The sequence below is a fragment of the Littorina saxatilis genome, linkage group LG1 (genome assembly GCF_037325665.1).
Source record: "Littorina saxatilis isolate snail1 linkage group LG1, US_GU_Lsax_2.0, whole genome shotgun sequence".
Taxonomy (NCBI): Eukaryota; Metazoa; Mollusca; class Gastropoda; order Littorinimorpha; family Littorinidae; genus Littorina; species Littorina saxatilis.
In genome coordinates, this window is record NC_090245.1 from 82,212,157 (window position 1) to 82,232,417 (window position 20,261).

Sequence of the window (20,261 nt, forward strand, 5' to 3'; positions counted from 1 at the left end):
AATGATTATTAAACATCCGCAAAGTTTTGAACGCAATTTAAATTAACAATTTTACCAATACTTGCATTTGCCTGGATATTTATATATATAAACAGTAATATGTATTTTCATACAGATGCCGGGTGCACAAAAGGTTTCAGGGCCATACGTGCACATAAGTAAGCCATTCATGCAGACAGTCAACTAGGGACCTGCATGAACTTTTAATAGCCAGCCAAGATTTTGTTTTTATTCTAATTTCTCCATGATGAAATTAATGCTACGTATGTCTTTAAATTTTAAGTGTGTTGATGCCCTGTATGTAATAATAATAATAATAATAATAAAGATAGCTTATATAGCGCCGCTTCACAAATTTAACTATGCTCTTAGCGCTGTACATCAGATAACAATTTCAATAATATAAATACAAAGATATTATAATAATACACATTTACAAATATCACTCACGTGCATACATCCTCGTGCACACCACGCGCATACACACTCCCACTCATTAACAAGTGCTTCCATCCCCCTGCCACTGAGATGTTCATATACCCCCCTGGACAAGCTCACACCATGTCCGTCTCCTCTCTGGACTGTACATACACTCAGCAAGAAAAAGAAAGACTAAATGCAAATTTCATACAGAACCCTATAGCTCAATCAAAGCTGAAGCAACTATACAAAAAAACAAAAAAGACACATTCAAACAACAAATCTAACTTCACCTCTAACAGTCTATAAAGATGGCAAGGACAATTTACAAGGATTCGCAAAAAAAGGTGCGTTTTAAGGGAACTGCGGAAAGAGTCCTTAGAAGCAGAATGGCGAACGGAGGAAGGGAGAGAATTCCAGACAATGGCAGCCGCAGAAGCAAACGAGCGATTTCCAAAAGAAGGCAAGCTTCGCTCGAGAGTTTCCAGTTTGCGACTGTCAGCGCGTGAGCGGAGGTTGTAGTCAGAGGGATTGTCATATGTGACGAGCAGTTCCTTGAGGTATTTAGTGTGATTTACTGATTGTGTGACACTCACAGACAGCAATTAAAGCCTAGGCTGTTACCAGGTAAAATGTGAAATGGTAATTGGTATCCTCCCCAGTATGTAAAAAAAAAAAAAAAAAGGAAAGAAAAAAAGTCATCTGATTGACAACCAGGCAGAGGTTTATGTTTCAGATAATCAGTGCAATTTTTTAATCACCACTTCATGCCAAGCAGACTGGCTTTGCCAACATTATTTAGTGGTAAGAAATGGTTAAACGCTCAGTCATGGGCACTATGAGTCAGGTCAGGCTGGTTGGTTTGGTCTGGAAGCGTTTGAGTCAACACTGAACAAAGGGTCTTCAAGTGGGTCTGTTTGTCACCAGTCAGTAAGTAATTACTTGTATCATTAATGGAGCCAATATAATAGTGCAGAACAGTCCTTATGTGGTATGTACCAACTTGTGTGAGCGCGCGCTCTTCAGTTTGGTTTTGCATTGTCTTCATTCCTCTTCTCAGGTATAATTAGTTCTATATATGTAATTAGTTATTAGCCAGAGAAAGAGAAATAGAAAGGGTGGCTTTAGTCTTTGAACAAGCTTAGTGCAACAAAAAGTCAGGACATGTGAATGCATCATTTACATAACATTTTTCTACGTGTAATTAGTTATTATTTAGCCAGAGAAAGAGAAATAGAAAGGGTGGCTTTAGTCTTTGAACAAGCTTAGTCAAGTTAGTGCAACAAAAAGTCAGGACATGTGAATGCATCATTTACAAATTACATTACATTTTTCTACGTGTAATTAGTTATTTGCCAGAAAAAGAGAAATAGAAAGGGTGGCTTTAGTCTTTGAACAAGCTTAGTGCAACAAAAAGTCAGTACATGTGAATGCATCATTTACAAATTACATTACATTTTTCTACGTGTAATTAGTTATTTGCCAGAAAAAGAGAAATAGAAAGGGTGGCTTTAGTCTTTGAACAAGCTTAGTGCAACAAAAAGTCAGGACATGTGAATGCATCATTTACATTACATTTGAAATCAAACGAGTGTGCATTATCTGTTAGAGAATTGCCATTTAACAAGTACATACAGAAAAATGGTTTTGTATGAAGATAGGAACGCAAATGGTTCAACTATATTTAGACTTCCTTGAGTAATTAAAGAACAGAGGTTACTGCGAGAAAAACTGCTGGCAGTTTTTATTTTTGTTCTGTAAAACGGGCGTAATGCACCTTTTTCCTCCAGTCTCAGGACTTCACAATACTGTAATGATTTAAGTTGTTTGAAAACTTGTTCAAAACAAAACAAATGATATGATTTTGAATGCACATGTGTATTACTGCATGTATGTACACACACACACACACACACTTACACACACACTCACACACACACACACACACACACACACACACACACACATGCACACATGCATTGCACACACACTCACACACACACTTACACACACACTCACACTTATACTGTCTGAGAAAAGTTACTGATACTAAGCAGCAACCAGTGAAATTTTTTTAAACGGGACCACTGAAACAGCGCCCCTGGCTTTGTTTGTCAAATGAAAGGTATTTGGTGTGGAGTTAACTCGGTATGTCTCCAGTACACAAGCACAGCCACAGGTCCTTTCCACAACAGTTCTATAGAGGGTTCCCAAAACAGTAATAAATTATGACTCCTGAGCTTGTGTACTAGTGGGCGTATGCAGCACTGCCAGTCAGGGGTCAGTGCCTGCAATTGCCTTGCTCATTTTGCGATCAAGCTTAGAGATCTCTCTTTGAATTGGGCAGGATCTATGAGCCCTGCATGCTTCTGAGTGCTCGGGGGTGATCATTGATTTCCAAAGGTGCAATGGGTATATTGATTATCACATTGACAAGCAAACACCCAGCTATCAATCTTTGCTGAGAGGGTAAACTCGGGTTAAAGGTAGGGGTGGATTTAGGTGTGTATTATGTGACTGGGGGATGTGTTTGGTTTGTGCTGGTGTGGGTTCGAGAATTTATGGACTAGCTTTTTATTCTGTGACATTTTGGTGCTGGACTGTACACGTGCGTGGTTTAATGTAGCGTAGGAGTGGTGGTGGTGTGAACAGTCCTACCTGTGATGAAAGGACACCCTTGGGATCATTCATTGAAAATGCATGACCCTAAATTGCACGGCCTGTCATAACAGGTATAATTGACGATCAAAAACAAAGGTGCATGCAGCAGGTGTCTTTTCATAAGAGGTGTCCTCTTATCAGAGGGGCTTCACATTGCACTGGTTCCACTGTGTGTGTGTGTGTGTGTGTGTGTGTGTGTGTGTGTGTGTGTGTGTGTGTGTGTGTGTGTGTGTGTGTGTGTGTGTGTGTGTGTGACAGTCTATACCTGCCTGTCTGTCTGTCTATCGGTCCAGATGTCTGTCTTGGTGCATTTTCTTTCCGTGTGTTCATGTTCCTATGAATTACATGTAACACACGTATGTGTTTTTGTGAGCTTTAAGCTTTAAACATAGACCAGGCTAGTCTGTTACTAGAGTAGAAAACGCTTAAGGCTATATAGATAAGAGTTGAAGTATGAGATAATTAAGTCCTTTTCTGAACAATAACTAAACAAAACATCAAGGAGTTTAGGGAGACCCCCCCAAGGCACCTCATAAATCCAAATCAAAGGTAAACAGGCCAGCTTTCATGGATAATCTAGCTCACACCTTTAGTTGGGGAGACTTGTAAGCTTTACCTCTTAGTATTCAATTATTCTTGCTAACGGTTTGCAACCAACCTTCTGTGCAGAAGGGTTTAGTTAGATAGGCATGTTGTGTTTTGTTTTGGGACAGCTCATTGACTTAGAGGAGCTAAATAGCACATTAGTAGTAACTGTACATAATGACTAAATGTTTTTTCTCTCTGGTACCATTATACAGACTTAACGTTTCATGGGGGTAAGGAATGTGAATCACCTATGGTGTTGTGGGTTTGGTAATTTTATTTTTGAATAACACCAAATTATCTTTGTGAAAGGAATTACACGTCAGCAGTTGGGGTGACTTTTTCCAATTGTCTTCCATTTTTATTTTGAAGAAAGTGTTGATAATGAAGTTTTTGTGAAATAACTTTTTATACAGTGCATAAAGTTTTTCTTGTCAATGTCATTGCTTGAGAGCTCTGAAATTATGTTGTGTGCTCAATAAAACAGCTGGTCAGAGAAGTAGATCAAATATTGAGGGCTTGCTTTTGAAAGACCTGAAAACTAAAAATGGAGATCTAACAGATTTGCACATTTTCATTGTGACATATCATCGCTGTCGTGCGCTAACCGTGTAACTGACAAAATATGACAAAAATGTTTTTTCATCTCAAACCCTAATCACAGACTTCACACATGTCTTCTATAAATATCTTGTGTCTGCGACCAATGGAAATGCTCTAATTTGTCACATGTTGTACACGCATTTACCGGAAATCCTGTTTTCTCGGACACGCTAACCGTGTATGTGCAGTGAGAGTTCGTTAGGAATGCCACTTACACGGTTAGGCGCTCTCTCGCTTGACATATATGTGCCACTTACACGGTTAGCTCTCTCTCTACCCGTGTAACTTCAGTCAGATTTTCTGTCGTCAAGCGTGTAACTGAAATAATACGAACATTTTAGATAGTTTGCATTTTTTTATTATATCACATGTTTACACATAGGTAAAGCATAAGAAACAAGTTCATGTCAAATGTGGGATGACGTTGCAGCCGTCGACAACGCGTTTTTTGAGGCTCCTGTAAAATCACTGATTCTGCAGTTGCACGCGGTTAGCGCACGACAGCGACGATATGCTTTGTTGTAATGCTTTGTGTGGTCGTTTTATTGAGTCACTTGAGAAAAAGTGACTCTATGTAATCGGTCAGTGTTAGTCTGTCCGGCCGGCCGTCCGGCCGGCCGGCCGTCCGTAGACACCACCTTAACGTTGGACTTTTCTCGGAAACTATCAAAGCGATCGGGCTCATATTTTGTTTAGTCGTGACCTCCAATGACCTCTACACTTTAACGATGGTTTCGTTGACCTTTGACCTTTTTCAAGGTCACAGGTCAGCGTCAAAGGAAAAATTAGACATTTTATATCTTTGACAAAGTTCATCGGATGTGATTGAAACTTTGTAGGATTATTCTTTACATCAAAGTATTTACATCTGTAGCCTTTTACGAACGTTATCAGAAAAACAAGGGAGATAACTAGCCTTTTCTGTTCGGCAACACACAACTTAACGTTGGGCTTTTCTCGGAAACTATAAAAGTGACCGGGCTCAAATTTTATGTGAACGTGACTCATTGTGTTGTGAATAGCAATTTCTTCCTGTCCATCTGATGCCTCATATAATATTCAGAACTGCGAAAGTGACTCGATCGAGCGTTTGCTCTTCTTGTGTTTGTTTGTTCTTACTTGTTTCTCAGTCATCTGGACATATTTGTATGTGACCTAAGCATGACGCTTGAGCTTTTACTAGTAAAACTTTTAGAGTGATTTTTATTTAAAAAACTTATAATTTACTGTTTTCGATTTTCAGACCACATCAAGTTAAAAAAAAACATTAGCAGGTGCATTGAAGAATGAATGGTAGAGAAGATATAAAGCTCTGGCACTCTAGGACAGTGTCCATCCACTCAGCTTTATTTCTCAGCATCTGACACGTACAACAGCGAGCTGTCGTCATCATCCAGCAAGATGGCGCAGTCTGCGGATAATGAGAAAACGCCTGACCGGTCAGTGGCAGTGCCGACTGGGTAAGCAGGCATGCAACGTCTCATTCTGCATGGCCTGCCTCTTTGATTCTTTTTGTTGTTGTATTTGTTTGTCTGTAATTTGTTTGTTTTTGAGAAATAGTACATCTATTTTGATTTGTTTGATTACGGGGGAGTTGATCTTGTTTCATTAAATTCTAAAATTGTTGTTTGCATGAATTAAACTTTGAAATATGGAGAGAAAATTGTGTTGGTTGCACCACATTAGAAGCCCTGCATTTTTCGTATGTTTTTGTTCTAACCCTTAACGTTGATTTGGTTAGTTTCTTCTACCTTTTCCGCACACACAGAAAGGAAGGGGTGGTTAGAGCCTTGCCCTTGGCTCACACTTGGTCACATTTAATGAACTCACAGTAATTTGTGATTTTTACAAAATCTCAATGTACTATCATTTCCACCTACTGAAAGTAGTTAAAAACTAAAAGGTCAGACAAAAGAACAAAAAATATAATAAATTTGTGTACAAAATTCTGAAGAGGTAGATCGTCCGGACAGGATTTATTGAATCTGTTATCTCTTACTTCTGCCAGCATTATTTGGTCACACTTGCTTTATAAGTGATTACATTTGCAGACAGGTAGTTGGTATAGGGAATTAGACAAGACTAATTATGCACGAGGAAAAAGAAAGAGTAACGAGCTCAAAGTGAAGTTAGTTGAGAAATGGAGACAAAATAACAACAGATTGGATGTTCATTAGGTCAAACATTTTATCATAATATTCCTCAACAAGTTTCATTTGTGTTCTTGGTGATTTGACAGGACACGGCTGAACAACCTGTTCCAGCTGATAGACAAGTCGCTGTGTCGCATGGGGAAGAAGACAATGTCAGAAGATCTGCAGCATGTGCGATATGCCTCCTCCAAGCTGCTGCAGCTCCTCTCTGCGCAAGGTATGTAAACAATCATATTTTTTCTACTCCTGCCGGTGAAATTTTGGGTAGCCTGATAACTACTAGAAAGGGAGGTGCCAACTCTTGCTTTAGCGCTTCCGTGCAAAGAAAATATGCTGACTTTAAAAAGGAATCGATAGTTCTTGATAGTGGAAGGTGTTGGGGAAGAAATATAATCTCAGCCTGCTAAGGATGCTGGGCTGACCTCAGGTTTAGATTCTTGTGCACCATCTTTTATTGATCAGTAATTCATTGTACGCCATGTACAGTGTATTGAATTTCCCGTTGATGTGAATTTTTTCTTTTTCCTTTAGATGTGCTCATTTCACATTTGACTTTGTATTTTTTGTGTGACTACAATTATTGACTGTTTGTGTAATCATGTCTGCTACTTATAGTTTAGGGGTGACATTTTCTAACTTTTAAGTGCACATTGGTAGTCTTGGATCTTTCCTCTGCAGAAATTGTAGCCTTTGACTGGTTTAGAAAATGCAACACATTGAATCAGTGAGTTTGAGTGAAATAGGAGAGCATAGGAAAAGGGAGACTATAAAAGCCAACAAACAGAGCTGCTCATATTCCAACAGAAAGCGTTAAGATTTTGTTCTGATTTGTGACACTATAAGGTGTATACTAATGGTGATCTTACATTTATTATACTTGCAGACAAGTTACACAAGGACCTGGTGTTCAAGCAAGCTGGCCTTGTGGATATTCTGGTCAATGTTCTCCAGGTAAAGCACTGTTTCACTTTTGTAGCACATTTTTGACTCACATGCGAAGCAAAAGTGAGTCTATGTACTCACCCGAGTCGTCCGTCCGTCCGTCCGTCCGTCCGTCCGTCCGGACGTCCGGACGTCCGGAAAACTTTAACGTTGGATATTTCTTGGACACTATTCAGTCTATCAGTACCAAATTTGGCAAGATGGTGTATGATGACAAGGCCCCAAAAAACATACATAGCATCTTGACCTTGCTTCAAGGTCAAGGTCGCAGGGGCCATAAATGTTGTCTAAAAAACAGCTATTTTTCACATTTTTCCCATTTTCTCTGAAGTTTTTGAGATTGAATACCTCACCTATATATGATATATAGGGCAAAGTAAGCCCCATCTTTTGATACCAGTTTGGTTTACCTTGCTTCAAGGTCAAGGTCACAGGAGCTCTTCAAAGTTGGATTGTATACATATTTTGAAGTGACCTTGACCCTGAACTATGGAAGATAACTGTTTCAAACTTAAAAATTATGTGGGGCACATGTTATGCTTTCATCATGAGACACATTTGGTCACATATGATCAAGGTCAAGGTCACTTTGACCCTTATGAAATGTGACCAAAATAAGGTAGTGAACTACTAAAAGTGACCATATCTCATGGTAGAAAGAGCCAATAAGCACCATTGTACTTCCTATGTCTTGAATTAACAGCTTTGTGTTGCATGACCTTGGATGACCTTGACCTTGGTCAAGGTCATGTAAAGGTCAAGGTCAAGCATGTGAGTCGTATGGGCTTTGCCCTTCTTGTTAGACATGTTGCATGTCTTTATTGTCCCTCAGAAAAGAGGCAAAGTTTGCAGGTGTGCTTCAGACTTGCAGCAGTTTTCTTGAATCATTCCAGGAATGTGGGCCATTATTGTGAGACTAATTAGTGATGCAAAAACGAAGAAACAAATGATTATACATGTAGTTACGTTTTACAAGTGATTTGACTTTTCCTAAGGGACAATACAATGTAGCAGTGTTCAAAAGTTAACATTTGTTGTAAAAATAGCTGTAATTTGATTCTTTTCCATTTTTGATTTGTTCCAGCAAGTATCTGATGAGAATACCTTGCACAACACCATTAGCATTTTCAATGAGCTGCTGGGAAAATCCTGTAAGTAGTGCGCTTCACATTGTGATTGATAGGTCTGTCGGTTTTGAGACTCATTTGACAGCAACTTAAGAAAGTTGATTTCTTTTTTAATGTGCTAGATAAGTATACAGTCAGGAGAGAAAAAAGGGTAGAAAAAAGAGAAAGAAATAGTTGATTAATTTGTGAAGAAATGCCAATTTTACAACTTACTTTTGTTTCATGGGTGCATGTGCTCTGTTGATCATTGATGCCTTCAGGCATAGTACAATCTCGGAAATCTGTGAAAGTACACACATCCTAAAGATTAAATGTTGTACAACAGTATCAGGAGAAGGCCAGAACATAGTGTTGAAAAGTCAGACATTTTCACGCAAACCTCTCAGTTCAGTACCATGCCTGAAACTTAGAAATTCATTAGTGACTAGAGAAAGCATAAGAATGTTTGGACACATCTATAATCATCAATGACCAAGAGTATTTGAGGAATTATAAACGATTCTGAGGGAGATTTTTTTATGTTTGTGGTTTTTTGCAGCAGCAGGCAAAAGGGCGACCATGTTGGTGAATCATGGATTGGCAGTGGTGGTGTTTGGCATTCTAAAGCAAGTGGTGTGCCAGGAAATCTCGTTGTCTGAGGAGGTCTTGGTGTTGTGTCACAGTGTGCTGGCAAAGATCGGACACAAAGGTAATTACATGTTTTGTAAACAAGCTTTGCTCTGTTCTTTTGTCCTCAGACAGAAATGAAGATATTGATGGATCTGTTCACCTATCATTTTGTCATTCATGTTACTCTCATAACTTTCAAAAGTTTTTTTGTTTTTTCATTTTTCATTTTAATCAGTCTTATTAATATCACAATGTTTAGAAATGAAAGGGTTGCTTCCTCCCAGTGAAAAACTAGCAGCAACAGGAGTCGCACGATCAAGGTGTGTTCCCATAATGTGTATTTTGCCACCTGCACTTGTAGCAGCATGACTGAGGTCTTTTACATGCCACAGCGGGTTTCATGGGATAGGACATGGATACCATCTCTTGAGTCATCACATAAAGTTTGTCCTGGCGTAGATTCAAACATGTGCCCTGAGGATTTCAAGCTACAAAACAATTTGTGTTTATGGAATGATGAATGTGAAGTAGATAAAACAGTGGTCTTCTGTGGTAAACGTGCAAGCAAAATTATTGTTACAGCTTCCTTTGCTGTGGGAGCTTAAAGGCATATTAACTCGATGAATATACACGCTAATTGCTTTACCAACAGCTGGAGACATGCTAAATTAAGTTCCCTGCAAAATATTGTGGTCTAGGACCCCTTAAATGTTGAGATATTTGAATTTTTATTTTGATCTAGATCGTCCTATTTATAGATTTGCCAACAGAGGGAACGTTGACGCAAGGGAAATAACTCCGCGTCTTTGTTGACATCCTCACTTTTTTAGAGGCTAGAACAAGCTGTAATGCATGTATATGGTCCGCGCATTGCGACATATCGTCATTATATGGCCTTATGATGCATTTGACATCGATTGTGGGCAAACTACACTTTGTAAACACGGGAGCGCGTACATATGCCTTTAATGTTTTATATCGTACCCTGCGTGCAGATCGGAAGTTTGGAGTGAAGGCGCGTCTGCACCGTACGTTACTGTTGACCCTGAACCTGATCAAGAACAACACCTGTAGTTTCCGCTTCCTTCAGCCCCTTCTGCAGGTTCTCAAGCTCTACACTGCCAATAGTGAGTGTCTTGATAGCCTCTGGAGCTCACATGCCCTTGTGGGGTAGTTCTTCTCTTTTAGTATTTCTAAAAATCTGAGAAAATTAAAAAAGAGGGAATCCTAGAAAAAGAGGTAATTTTACATACATTGTGAAGAGAAAATCTGAGAAAATAAAGTCTTAAAATAATGAGTCTTATAATAAAGGTTTCGTTGTAAATTTTTCAAATGCAAAGGAAACCAGCTTTGCCTTTCAAAGGCAGCAAAGTTAACTCGGGAAAAGAAACTTTTCTTTTGCTTTTGAGCATGGCGGGATTTTGTAACTCGCCTTGTAGTTAGATCATAACATTTCCCCTGAATTTGCATACGTTTTGCATCTTGCCAAGTCATCAGTGTTGAAGCTGTGGATTAGAAGGTAAAACGAATGGTACAGTTGCAAATGCAAAAAGTCACACTCAATGGATTGCATCTCCAGCTGAGACATGGATATGAATACAATGTAGCTCTCATCTGCAGTCTGTAAGTTAAATCAAACAGTTTTGTGATAATAATAATAATAATAATAATAATGGAAACTTATAGAGCGCTTACCTAGAAGCTCTAAGCGCTTTACAATGACATTGCTATACACATGTACAAAACCAAAATACAGCATTAAGACACAAAAAGAACAGGAGTACAAAAGCAAATTCATCGTTTTAAGTCCATGCAGTCACAATAATACAAACACACGCGTGCGCACGCACATATACGCGTGCGCATACACACACACATGCTATCACCACACACATGCACAGATACACACAGACACACGCACACACACACACACACACACACACACACAGACACGCATACAGACAGGCGCACACACATACATACAACACACACACATACACATGCACTCACACATGAATACTAATATACCTACACAATCTGCATACATGGCGTACACACAAAAAAGCCGCAGATATAATCACAAAATCAAGCTCGTGCTTATGCACATCCATTTATCTAACTAGATAAACCGATTTGTAGTTTGCACAAGGAAAAGAGAAAAAAAAATAAGAAGCACACGATTTCCAGATCACTGGCTGCTGCAGGGGTCACCAGACAGTTTGGGAGTTACTGGTAAGTCTAGAAAATGCTGTGTGAACAGGTGCGTTTTCAGATTTGATCTAAAAGAAGAATAGGATGGACTATGTCTGACAGAATAAGGAAGGGAGTTCCATGTTTTAACAGCAGCAAATGAAAATGCGCGTTGTCCATGTACTTTTCTTTTTTTTGTTGGAATTCGGAACATTCGAGTGTCAGCGGCAGAGCGCAGCGATCTGGAAGGGACGTACAGGTTTACGAGTTCAGACAGATATGAAGGTGCAGAACCAGTGATGATTTTAAAACAGAGACACGAGCTTTTGTACTTAATTCTTTGATTGACCGGAAGCCAGTGCAGATATTTCAAAAGGGGAGTACAAGGTTGCTTCTTGGAGGATTTACAAATTAATCTTGCAGCTGAATGTTGAACCCTTTGCAGTGGTTGGATGATAGTCTGGGGGCTACCGATTAGTACTGAATTACAAAAGTCTATTCTTGATAGCACACACGAAGAAATTAGTGTTTTGGTGGCCTCTTCAGTCAGACAAGAGCGGACTGAACTAATCCTTTTCAACTCAATGTATGCGGCCTGGCAGGTTTTGGTGACATGCTGTTTCATAGTCAGATCGCGGTCAATAATGACTCCAAGATCGCGGACTTTATCTGCAAAATCAATGCTAACAGCACCGAGTGTTACTGCTTTTGGAAGAGAGTGAGTTTTTTTGGATTTTGAGAAACACATCGCCTCGGTCTTATCGTCATTCAGTTTGAGTTTATTTTCTGACATCCATGTTTTAACAGTTGAAGTACAGATGTTTAGAGAGTGAAGGAGGTTAGGAATGTTTTCAGGTGATTCTGATTTGTATAGTTGTGTGTCGTCTGCGAACATTTCATGCTCGACGGAATGAGTCGAGATTACATTGGACAGAGGAGTTGTATAGAGAATAAAAAGGACAGGACCCAGCACAGAGCCTTGTGGGACGCCAAACTCAAGGGGAACTGTGGCTGACTGGTGGTCACCAACAAGAACAAACTGCTTTCTCTCAGTTAGATACGACCGAAACCACTGAAGTGCGGTATTGCGAATGCCAAAAGCCTGCTCCAACCGACGGAGAAGAATTTCGTGATCGATGGTATCGAACGCAGCCGAAAGGTCCAAAAGTAGAAGAACCGAAACTTTATCTTCATCAAGGGAGACTAAGAGATCATTTACTACGCGTAGAATAGCGGTCTCTGTACTGTATCCTGGACGGTAAGCATACTGGTGAGGGCTCAGGAGATTGTTACAAGAGAGATGGGAAGCAAGTTGGTGGAGAACGATTTTTTCAAGAAGCTTAGAAAGGAAGGGAAGATTTGAGATAGGTCTATAGTTCTTCACGATCACGAAACAGTTGTCGTTTCCCTTAATTTTAGTCAAATAAGGCAGCGCTATGGTAAGATCTGAGATTAGAGCTCTTAAATCACTTTGTTTCTGTCCTTACCCTTGTCATAGTTTTCCATTACAAGCTGTTTGCCTGCAGGTGTAAATGCCTCCTACCTGGGCAAGCACAATGCCATCAACATCATGTTCCGCATCATCTCAACGTGTGGTCGCAAGCACGTGGTGTGCTGCAAGCTGGCCTTTGAGAATCTCAGCAACATGACCAAGTCCAGTGAGTACTGAGTGAAAGTTCCTGGTCTTCTGTTGTGATTTTTGACTCACATGCGAAGCAAAAGTGAGTCTATGTACTCACCCGAGTCGTCCGTCCGTCCGTCCGGAAAACTTTAACGTTGGATATTTCTTGGACACTATTCAGTCTATCAGTACCAAATTTGGCAAGATGGTGTATGATGACAAGGCCCCAAAAAACATACATAGCATCTTGACCTTGCTTCAAGGTCAAGGTCGCAGGGGCCATAAATATTGCCTGAAAAACAGCTATTTTTCACATTTTTCCCATTTTCTCTGAAGTTTTTGAGATTGAATACCTCACCTATATATGATATATAGGGCAAAGTAAGCCCGATCTTTTGATACCAGTTTGGTTTACTTTGCTTCAAGGTCAAGGTCACGGGAGCTCTTCAAAGTTGGATTGTATACATATTTTGAAGTGACCTTGACCCTGAACTATGGAAGATAACTGTTTCAAACTTAAAAATTATGTGGGGCACATGTTATGCTTTCATTATGAGACACATTTGGTCACATATGATCAAGGTCAAGGTCACTTTGACCCTTATGAAATGTGACCAAAATAAGGTAGTGAACCACTAAAAGTGACCATATCTCATGGTAGAAAGAGCCAATAAGCACCATTGTACTTCCTATGTCTTGAATTAACAGCTTTGTGTTGCATGACCTTGGATGACCTTGACCTTGGGTGAAGGTCACATGTATTTTGGTAGGAAAAATGTGTAAAGCAGTTCTTAGTGTATGATGTCATTGCTAGGTTTAGTTATTTGACCTTGACCCTGAAGGTCAAGGTCATGTAAAGGTCAAGGTCAAGCATGTGAGTCGTATGGGCTTTGCCCTTCTTGTTCCTTATGTCGGTACAGTTTTTGGCTCACGAAGTGTAGCCTATGCGATCGTAACTTTGTCTGTCTGTGCGTTTGTGCGTGCGTGTGTGTGTGTGTATGTCTGTGGTAGAAACTTTAACATTTCCGAGTCTATGTGTGAGTGGTTATCCAAGACTATGGATAAAGCTCGCATAAGATTACGTCACGGTCAAAAGTGTTTGACGTCAATTAATGCATCATGACGGCATGCCTCCCTGTAGTCTTTCTCTCTCGCGTGGTGTGTGTGGTCTCGGTCATTGTTATTTTGAGCGGGCCGAGACTATTTGGCAGTCGTGTCCCTATTTCTTACGTGAGCCTTGAAGGCTTCGCCTCTTGTTTGGTGTGCATTGTCATTGTCACAGAGATTGAGATGTTGCACTGACAAAACCGTTGATTTGTAGTGTTCATTTTAGATTCTTTTTTGCAGAAGTATTTGATTCAATTTTTAGTTACAAGCTTTGCTATGGTGTGTGTGTGTGTGTCTGTGCGCGCGCAACTAGTGATATTGTAAAGCGCATAACAACTGTGTGAATGGTGCTATACTGAATGAAAGAGTGTGACATGAAGTTCTTGTATATCATTGTAAAGAGTGTGAATGACGTTTTAGTTTAGATGTCAAGCGCTTAGAGCAAGCCTTTTTAACGAAAGTTTTTGATTTAGCGCTATATAAATGTTCTTATTATTATTATTATAGTGCTTTTAGTTATGCGCTATAGAAATTTCCTTAATAAATAAATAAATAAATAAACTTGCCAGTCTCATTTCTTTTGCAAGGCTGCTCCTTGTTTTGAGTACAATCATATCATACTCTGTACCAAATGCCAGCAAGGAATGAGGATAATGCAAAAGATGTGGTAAATACATTATTTATCTGTCATTACTGGCAGAGAGCAACTCGGCACGCCTGATTGGGATGGGTGGTGTCCCCTTGCTGCTGGGACACCATTCAGATTGGCACCAGGCAGACGCCAAGAATCGAAATATTAGTCTACGCAAAGCCATTCTCAACACATTGAAAAACATCACCAATCTCAGTGAGTATCAGTTCATATTCCACTTATAATTTTCAGCTTTTAGCATAATTGTCTGTCGCGATATAACCTTCGTGGTTGAAAACGACGTTAAACACCAAATAAAGTAAAGTAAAGTAAAGCATAATTGTACGGTGGTTTTATGCCATTGGTGACACTGTTTAGTATTCTGATTTTAATGGAAAAAAATTTGTCATTATTTTGATTGATAAAATGTTGTTTATGTTAATGCAGTTTTGACCTTTCTGGTGCGTTTGATAATTCTTTATGTGTGAGTCTGTTAATCTTTGTTTACAGCAGAAATACAAGTTTTTTAAGATCTTTTCTTGCGGATGATATCATTTCTTCTTCTGCTGATAATATATTTTCTTTTGTAGTATATTTCTTTTTTTTCTATTGTTTATCATCTCTGTATAAATCTGAATATTGTGATGAATTTCATCACCTGGATCATGGCAACACACTGTGTATATTTGTCAACAGAGTCAGGAAGGCAAGCTTTTGTGGAATCTGATGGAATCCGCGTGCTGTACAACAGTGCTCAGGATGTGAGCGACTCGCGGGAGGTGGAGAGTCTCATCATGCTTGCCTCCCTTATCATGCGCAAATGCTGCCCTCGAAATCGTCTCCCCTTGGACAACGTGTTGAGTGCTGTTACCTTCTCACTGCCTCACTCTGACGTCCACATCCCAGAATGCTACACTCTGGCAGAATTTCAAGGTAAGAAGCTATGCTTTTCATGTATTTATATTAACAGGACACAGGGTTTTGCATTACCTCATGCTTTCTGGTTTATTTCCTGATTGAGTCTGTTTGAGCTGAAAGTCTAGATTTGGGGTTGCTTTTGATCTTGGACTTCAAGTTCTCTTTTGTCAATTTAATGCTAACATACGGTAACACTTACTGTTCATAGCTATAGCTTTCCGTTTGGATACCATGCAGGAGACAAGCTTGTGGTGAAACCTATCACAAAGTAGAACATTCAAGTTTCTGAGATTCAATAAACAAAATTCAAATAAAAAATCTGCGGGCAGCACGTATGCTTTAGGTAATGCATTTAATGCAGATTCTTTTTTTCTCCATTTTTGGGGGTGTGCTTTCTAGCTGTGATTCCCCTGATATTGTGCAATACAATACAGCCTATGGAAGAGAGGAGGGAGGTTAAATGTGACTTGTACAGTTTGAATCTGTTACAGCCACGATGTCAATCTCAGCAAGACAGAGCGGTGACGACAGTGATCACAGTTCACTGGATGATGATGATGACATTGACAGTGATGATGAAAGATTCCGCACTGACCATCCAGATGAGGTATCTCAGACAGTATATTTTCATGTGTGTGTGAGCTTGTGTGTGACTTTCAAGGGTTTTTCTGTGAGCTTACTGAGCAGTGTCTCTTTAAGAAAGACGTTAGCTTCAGTGCTAATTCAATGGAGATGCTTACCAGAAAGAGGAAGAAAAAGTAGGTGAGGATTCTGACCATTCTTATGCAAGCAGTCTTTCAGAAGTGATTTTACTCTGGATCGACCATAAGTAATGCAGATTTTGAATGAATTATTGCCTGAAGCAAGACAAATGTTTAACCCCTTTCATGCTCTTTCAGTCTGAAGATGACACAGGAGATGGCCTAGAACCCCCTGAGGTCAGATCCATGGATGAACTACGCATGTATGACAAGTTCTTTCCTGAGGTGTTTGAATTTGACGTAAGTACTATGCTTGGATATACTAATAATTAAGGTACTCATGACTGCATTTGGATGCAAGAAGAAGCGAGAATGATGGAGAAGCTAGCTTTTTCATGAGAGAATGTGTGTGTGTCTGTGCATGATAGTGTACGCGGAAACAGTACTATGTAGATGTGTGTGTGTGTGTGTGTTTCTAAAAATACGGACATTTGATGTTTGGTGTGAACTATCGACTCCGTCTTGAAACTTTTGATAATTTTGATGCAAACTCAAAAATGTAAGGTACACTGTATCAGAAACACATGATACAATGTATATACAGGTGTCAGCATGTTTTCGACCCTCTCTGCACACAAAAATATATCAATATGGCATGTCATGGTCTTTCATTTTGATAACTTATGATTACTTTTACGTTTTACTGTGAGTGTCGTTATTTACCGTTCTCTGTGTTTGCTGCAGCACTTCCTTTCACCCATGTCAGAACAAGACTCAGCAGAGCGAATAAGCCTGCGAGATCGCGAGCAGTCCCTCCTCGGCCTAGAAGATCGCTTGAAGGGAGTTCAGACTGGCAGGAGAGTGGAATACTCCGTTCCTGCCAGTGATGAAAGCTCATCCAGCAGCCTCCGCAGTCGTCTGTGTGAAACATCAGAACCTGTCACCGCAGTGAACATGAAGACGGGTTACAGTGTTGTGTCGTTAGACTTTCCAACCCCGTCTGGGGTGGTCCCATCCACCGCTCGCAAGGCCAGCACTTTGTCTTCTTCATCAAAGACGTCATACCAGAAAGGCAGCAGCACCTCTCGGAAAGGCAAGCCTGCGGTGAGCAAGAAGGCATTGCAGGCGAAGGACAAAAAGCTGAAAAAGATACCGTCAGTGAAAGGGGTGGACGAGTTCACGGACGCTCTGTGCATCACATCGCTGGCGACCCCCAGGGATTACGCAGAAGACGGGGACCAGGCCACCAACTCCAGCAGTGAGGACCTGGAGGAGGACAACGGGGAGATCGTTCACGACCCCAGGGTCTACACTCAGATGGCCAGAGAAACCAACAGCGTCTACCGCTTTGAGAAGATGGCTTTCCCTGACCTCAACGGTGGGCTAAGTGCTGTGGGCCTGGAGCCGCTCTACAGCAGGAAATTTGGCGTGCAGAGGTTAGCTATTGGATTCTGTGTTCATTTGCTGTTAACTGTTTTATTTGGGGACACCCCTTCTCTTGAGGCAAGCTTTGTACTTCTTGAACCGTCAGCGGTCATATCTCACAGCAAAAAGGCTTCAGGCATGAGAATCTTCTGCTTTTGAACCTCTCTAGGTGCTCATGTCTGATATGGAAAATCAGCACATTAGATTGATTTTGAAGCTGTAAGCAACACTCCTCATTTGTAAATTCATTTTCCCTTATTTTACATCAGAGTTAAGGAAAACTTATACAATTGTTTAAATTGTGTGTTAGATCAGATTTGACAAACCTATTTCCTCCAATTTGATTATTTTCTATTCTCTTGTCTCTTTCTCTTGGACATGTGAACAGGAAAAAGGGTTGGTGGTTGCAAGGGAGTGCATGCACTAAGCGGACTGGTGTATCCATGATACTGGTCTTCTAAGGGCAGAAGTACAATTTTCATAGAGTAGAGCGTTTGAATCATCTGCTACATGTCTTTGGCATTCCAGATGCAAGTCCTCTGTGCTTGACTCCTTCATAACTTGCACAGTGGAACCCTCCTTATAAGACTCCCTCCCTTTTAAGACCTTATTTTTTCAGATTGTTTGTTCATAATCTCTGTAAATTTACCTCTATTTTAAGACTCCCTCCTTTTTAAGACCTGATTTTCTCAGATTTGTTGAGGTCATAAAAAGGGGGTTCCACTGTATCTCAATTCACAGGAGTAGGTGGTTGACACATGTATTGGATGACACCTGTTTCATCATCTCTGTACATTGTATCTTAAACACACATATGCTTCCATCCTGCTGATGCAAAACTTCTTTCTCTTGTTACAGAAGTAAAGTGTTTGAGGACATTGACCGCATGATCCATCCAGAGACCATCTATGACCATGTGGTCTACGACCTGGACAGCACTGTGACCGGCGCTGGCGCTGCCTACTGCCAGGAAAACTCCAATCTCAGCAACAGGGATGAGCTCAGGTGAAGAGATTTGGAAATATTGTTACAACAATTTTAGAATTTAAAGTGCAGGTTGTTAAAGTTCATTCAAAATGCTTATTTCAAGCCAGGTTCTTTCTGTACAAAATCATTCTGCACCTGGCTAAAAGGAGATGCAAATGTTCTTCTGACTGCTTTACTCCTTTCTTTTGTTATCATTTAAAGATTGATTTTCTTTGAGCAGATGCTCAGTGTAAAACTAAAAGTCTGCGGATATGAAACTGAAAGAGAGAGGGTGGCTTTAGCTCGGTAAAAATATGTAATGCATGATTGTGTCTTTTACAGAATGTCTCATGTTTTCTTTTACCAACAGGGTGGGTCGACAAGAGGGAACATTTGGAATCTTGCGCTTCAATGCACAGTTCGAGTGTGGCAACTTACGCAAAGTCATTCAGGTAACTTGTTGATGAACTAGCTGCTATGGACCCAGGTGGTCAGAAGTGAATTGGAGATTTACAGATCTGTCAACATGCTTTAATTGTTATGGTACCATTAGCAAATGTTATTTATATCAAGGGTGTGTGTAAGTGTGCACCAATGTGTGTGTGTGTGTGTGTGTGTGTGTGTGTGTGTGTGTGTGTGTGTGTGTGTGTGTGTGTGTGCATCTGCATGTGTTTGTGTGTTTAGGCTTTACTAGCCTAGGGTTTTGAATTTATGAAGAAAGTAAGAATAACATTTCAGATTCATTTATAAAGACTTTTGTAATAATATTTCACTGTTTTGGTATAGTTTGAAGTTGTTCTCACATCAGCACAAACCAGAATAGCTTCTTCTACATTATGACGTTTTCATGTGTGACTGTGTTTGGTTGGGTTTCAGGTGCGAGAATTTGAGTATGACTTGATCCTGAACCCAGACATCAACACCAACCATCATCACCAGTGGTTCTACTTTGAAGTCAGCAACATGGCTGCTGGCATCAACTACCGCTTCAACATCGTCAACTGTGAAAAACTCAACAGTCAGTTTAACTTTGGTCAGTATCAACTTCACTTGTTTTACGCTTTTACCAAATGGCAACTTTTATTTAAACTTTTTCTTTTTTAAAGAGGTGATGGGGAGGTGTTTCTGTGTTGGTTCACATATCGCAGTGGTTGCTTTTTTAGCAGCTGATTTGTGGTGTGTTGTGTGTGGTTGATTGCTGACTTGTTGAGTGGACAGCTCCCAGAAAAGGAAACCTTGTATCTTTGTTGATCAACTTGACTACAAAATTTACTTGTCATTAAAAAAGTACCTGCAGTGTATGAACACTTTGTGGCTGGTCCCATGGGTGTCCTTGCATCACAGGTACCACTGTAATGCTTTTTTAGACTCATACTGAGACGCTTCGGACAGGTTGCCATGTCTTGATAGGCAATGGTTTCAACCAATGATGTGCAGATTGTGTTGGTTCAGTAATGGCTTTCAGGGACATCATGCAGGCAGGTTTATATTGATCTGATCATAAAGTCCTATGAGTGGTGTCTTAAGTTTCTTTTTGCAAGCGTGCAGCCAAGTATTGGCCTATTGTGTTGCCATAGCAATTACATCCGGTCATCTGTCCAT

At 40.1% G+C, this 20,261-nt stretch overlaps 1 protein-coding gene across 3 annotated transcripts in view; it reads left to right on the forward strand.

The window, feature by feature from the left end:
* Window positions 1–20,261, forward strand: part of LOC138981544 (cytosolic carboxypeptidase 1-like) — a 57,299-nt gene that overhangs the window by 1,061 nt on the left and 35,977 nt on the right. Inside the window, exons 2-16 of one of the 3 annotated variants that reach the window (XM_070354507.1) lie at window positions 5,513–5,729; window positions 6,509–6,639; window positions 7,306–7,373; window positions 8,449–8,515; window positions 9,033–9,179; window positions 10,096–10,227; window positions 12,817–12,948; window positions 14,719–14,865; window positions 15,346–15,582; window positions 16,059–16,174; window positions 16,467–16,568; window positions 17,013–17,704; window positions 18,552–18,698; window positions 19,030–19,111; window positions 19,536–19,692. In XM_070354507.1, coding sequence (XP_070210608.1) covers window positions 5,671–5,729; window positions 6,509–6,639; window positions 7,306–7,373; window positions 8,449–8,515; window positions 9,033–9,179; window positions 10,096–10,227; window positions 12,817–12,948; window positions 14,719–14,865; window positions 15,346–15,582; window positions 16,059–16,174; window positions 16,467–16,568; window positions 17,013–17,704; window positions 18,552–18,698; window positions 19,030–19,111; window positions 19,536–19,692 — 2,416 coding nt within the window. In that variant the 5' untranslated portion in view covers window positions 5,513–5,670. Of the gene's footprint in view, window positions 1–5,512; window positions 5,730–6,508; window positions 6,640–7,305; window positions 7,374–8,448; window positions 8,516–9,029; window positions 9,180–10,095; window positions 10,228–12,816; window positions 12,949–14,718; window positions 14,866–15,345; window positions 15,583–16,058; window positions 16,175–16,466; window positions 16,569–17,012; window positions 17,705–18,551; window positions 18,699–19,029; window positions 19,112–19,535; window positions 19,693–20,261 lie in introns of all 3 variants that reach the window. The other 2 variants (XM_070354500.1, XM_070354514.1) reach the window with 2 other exon arrangements.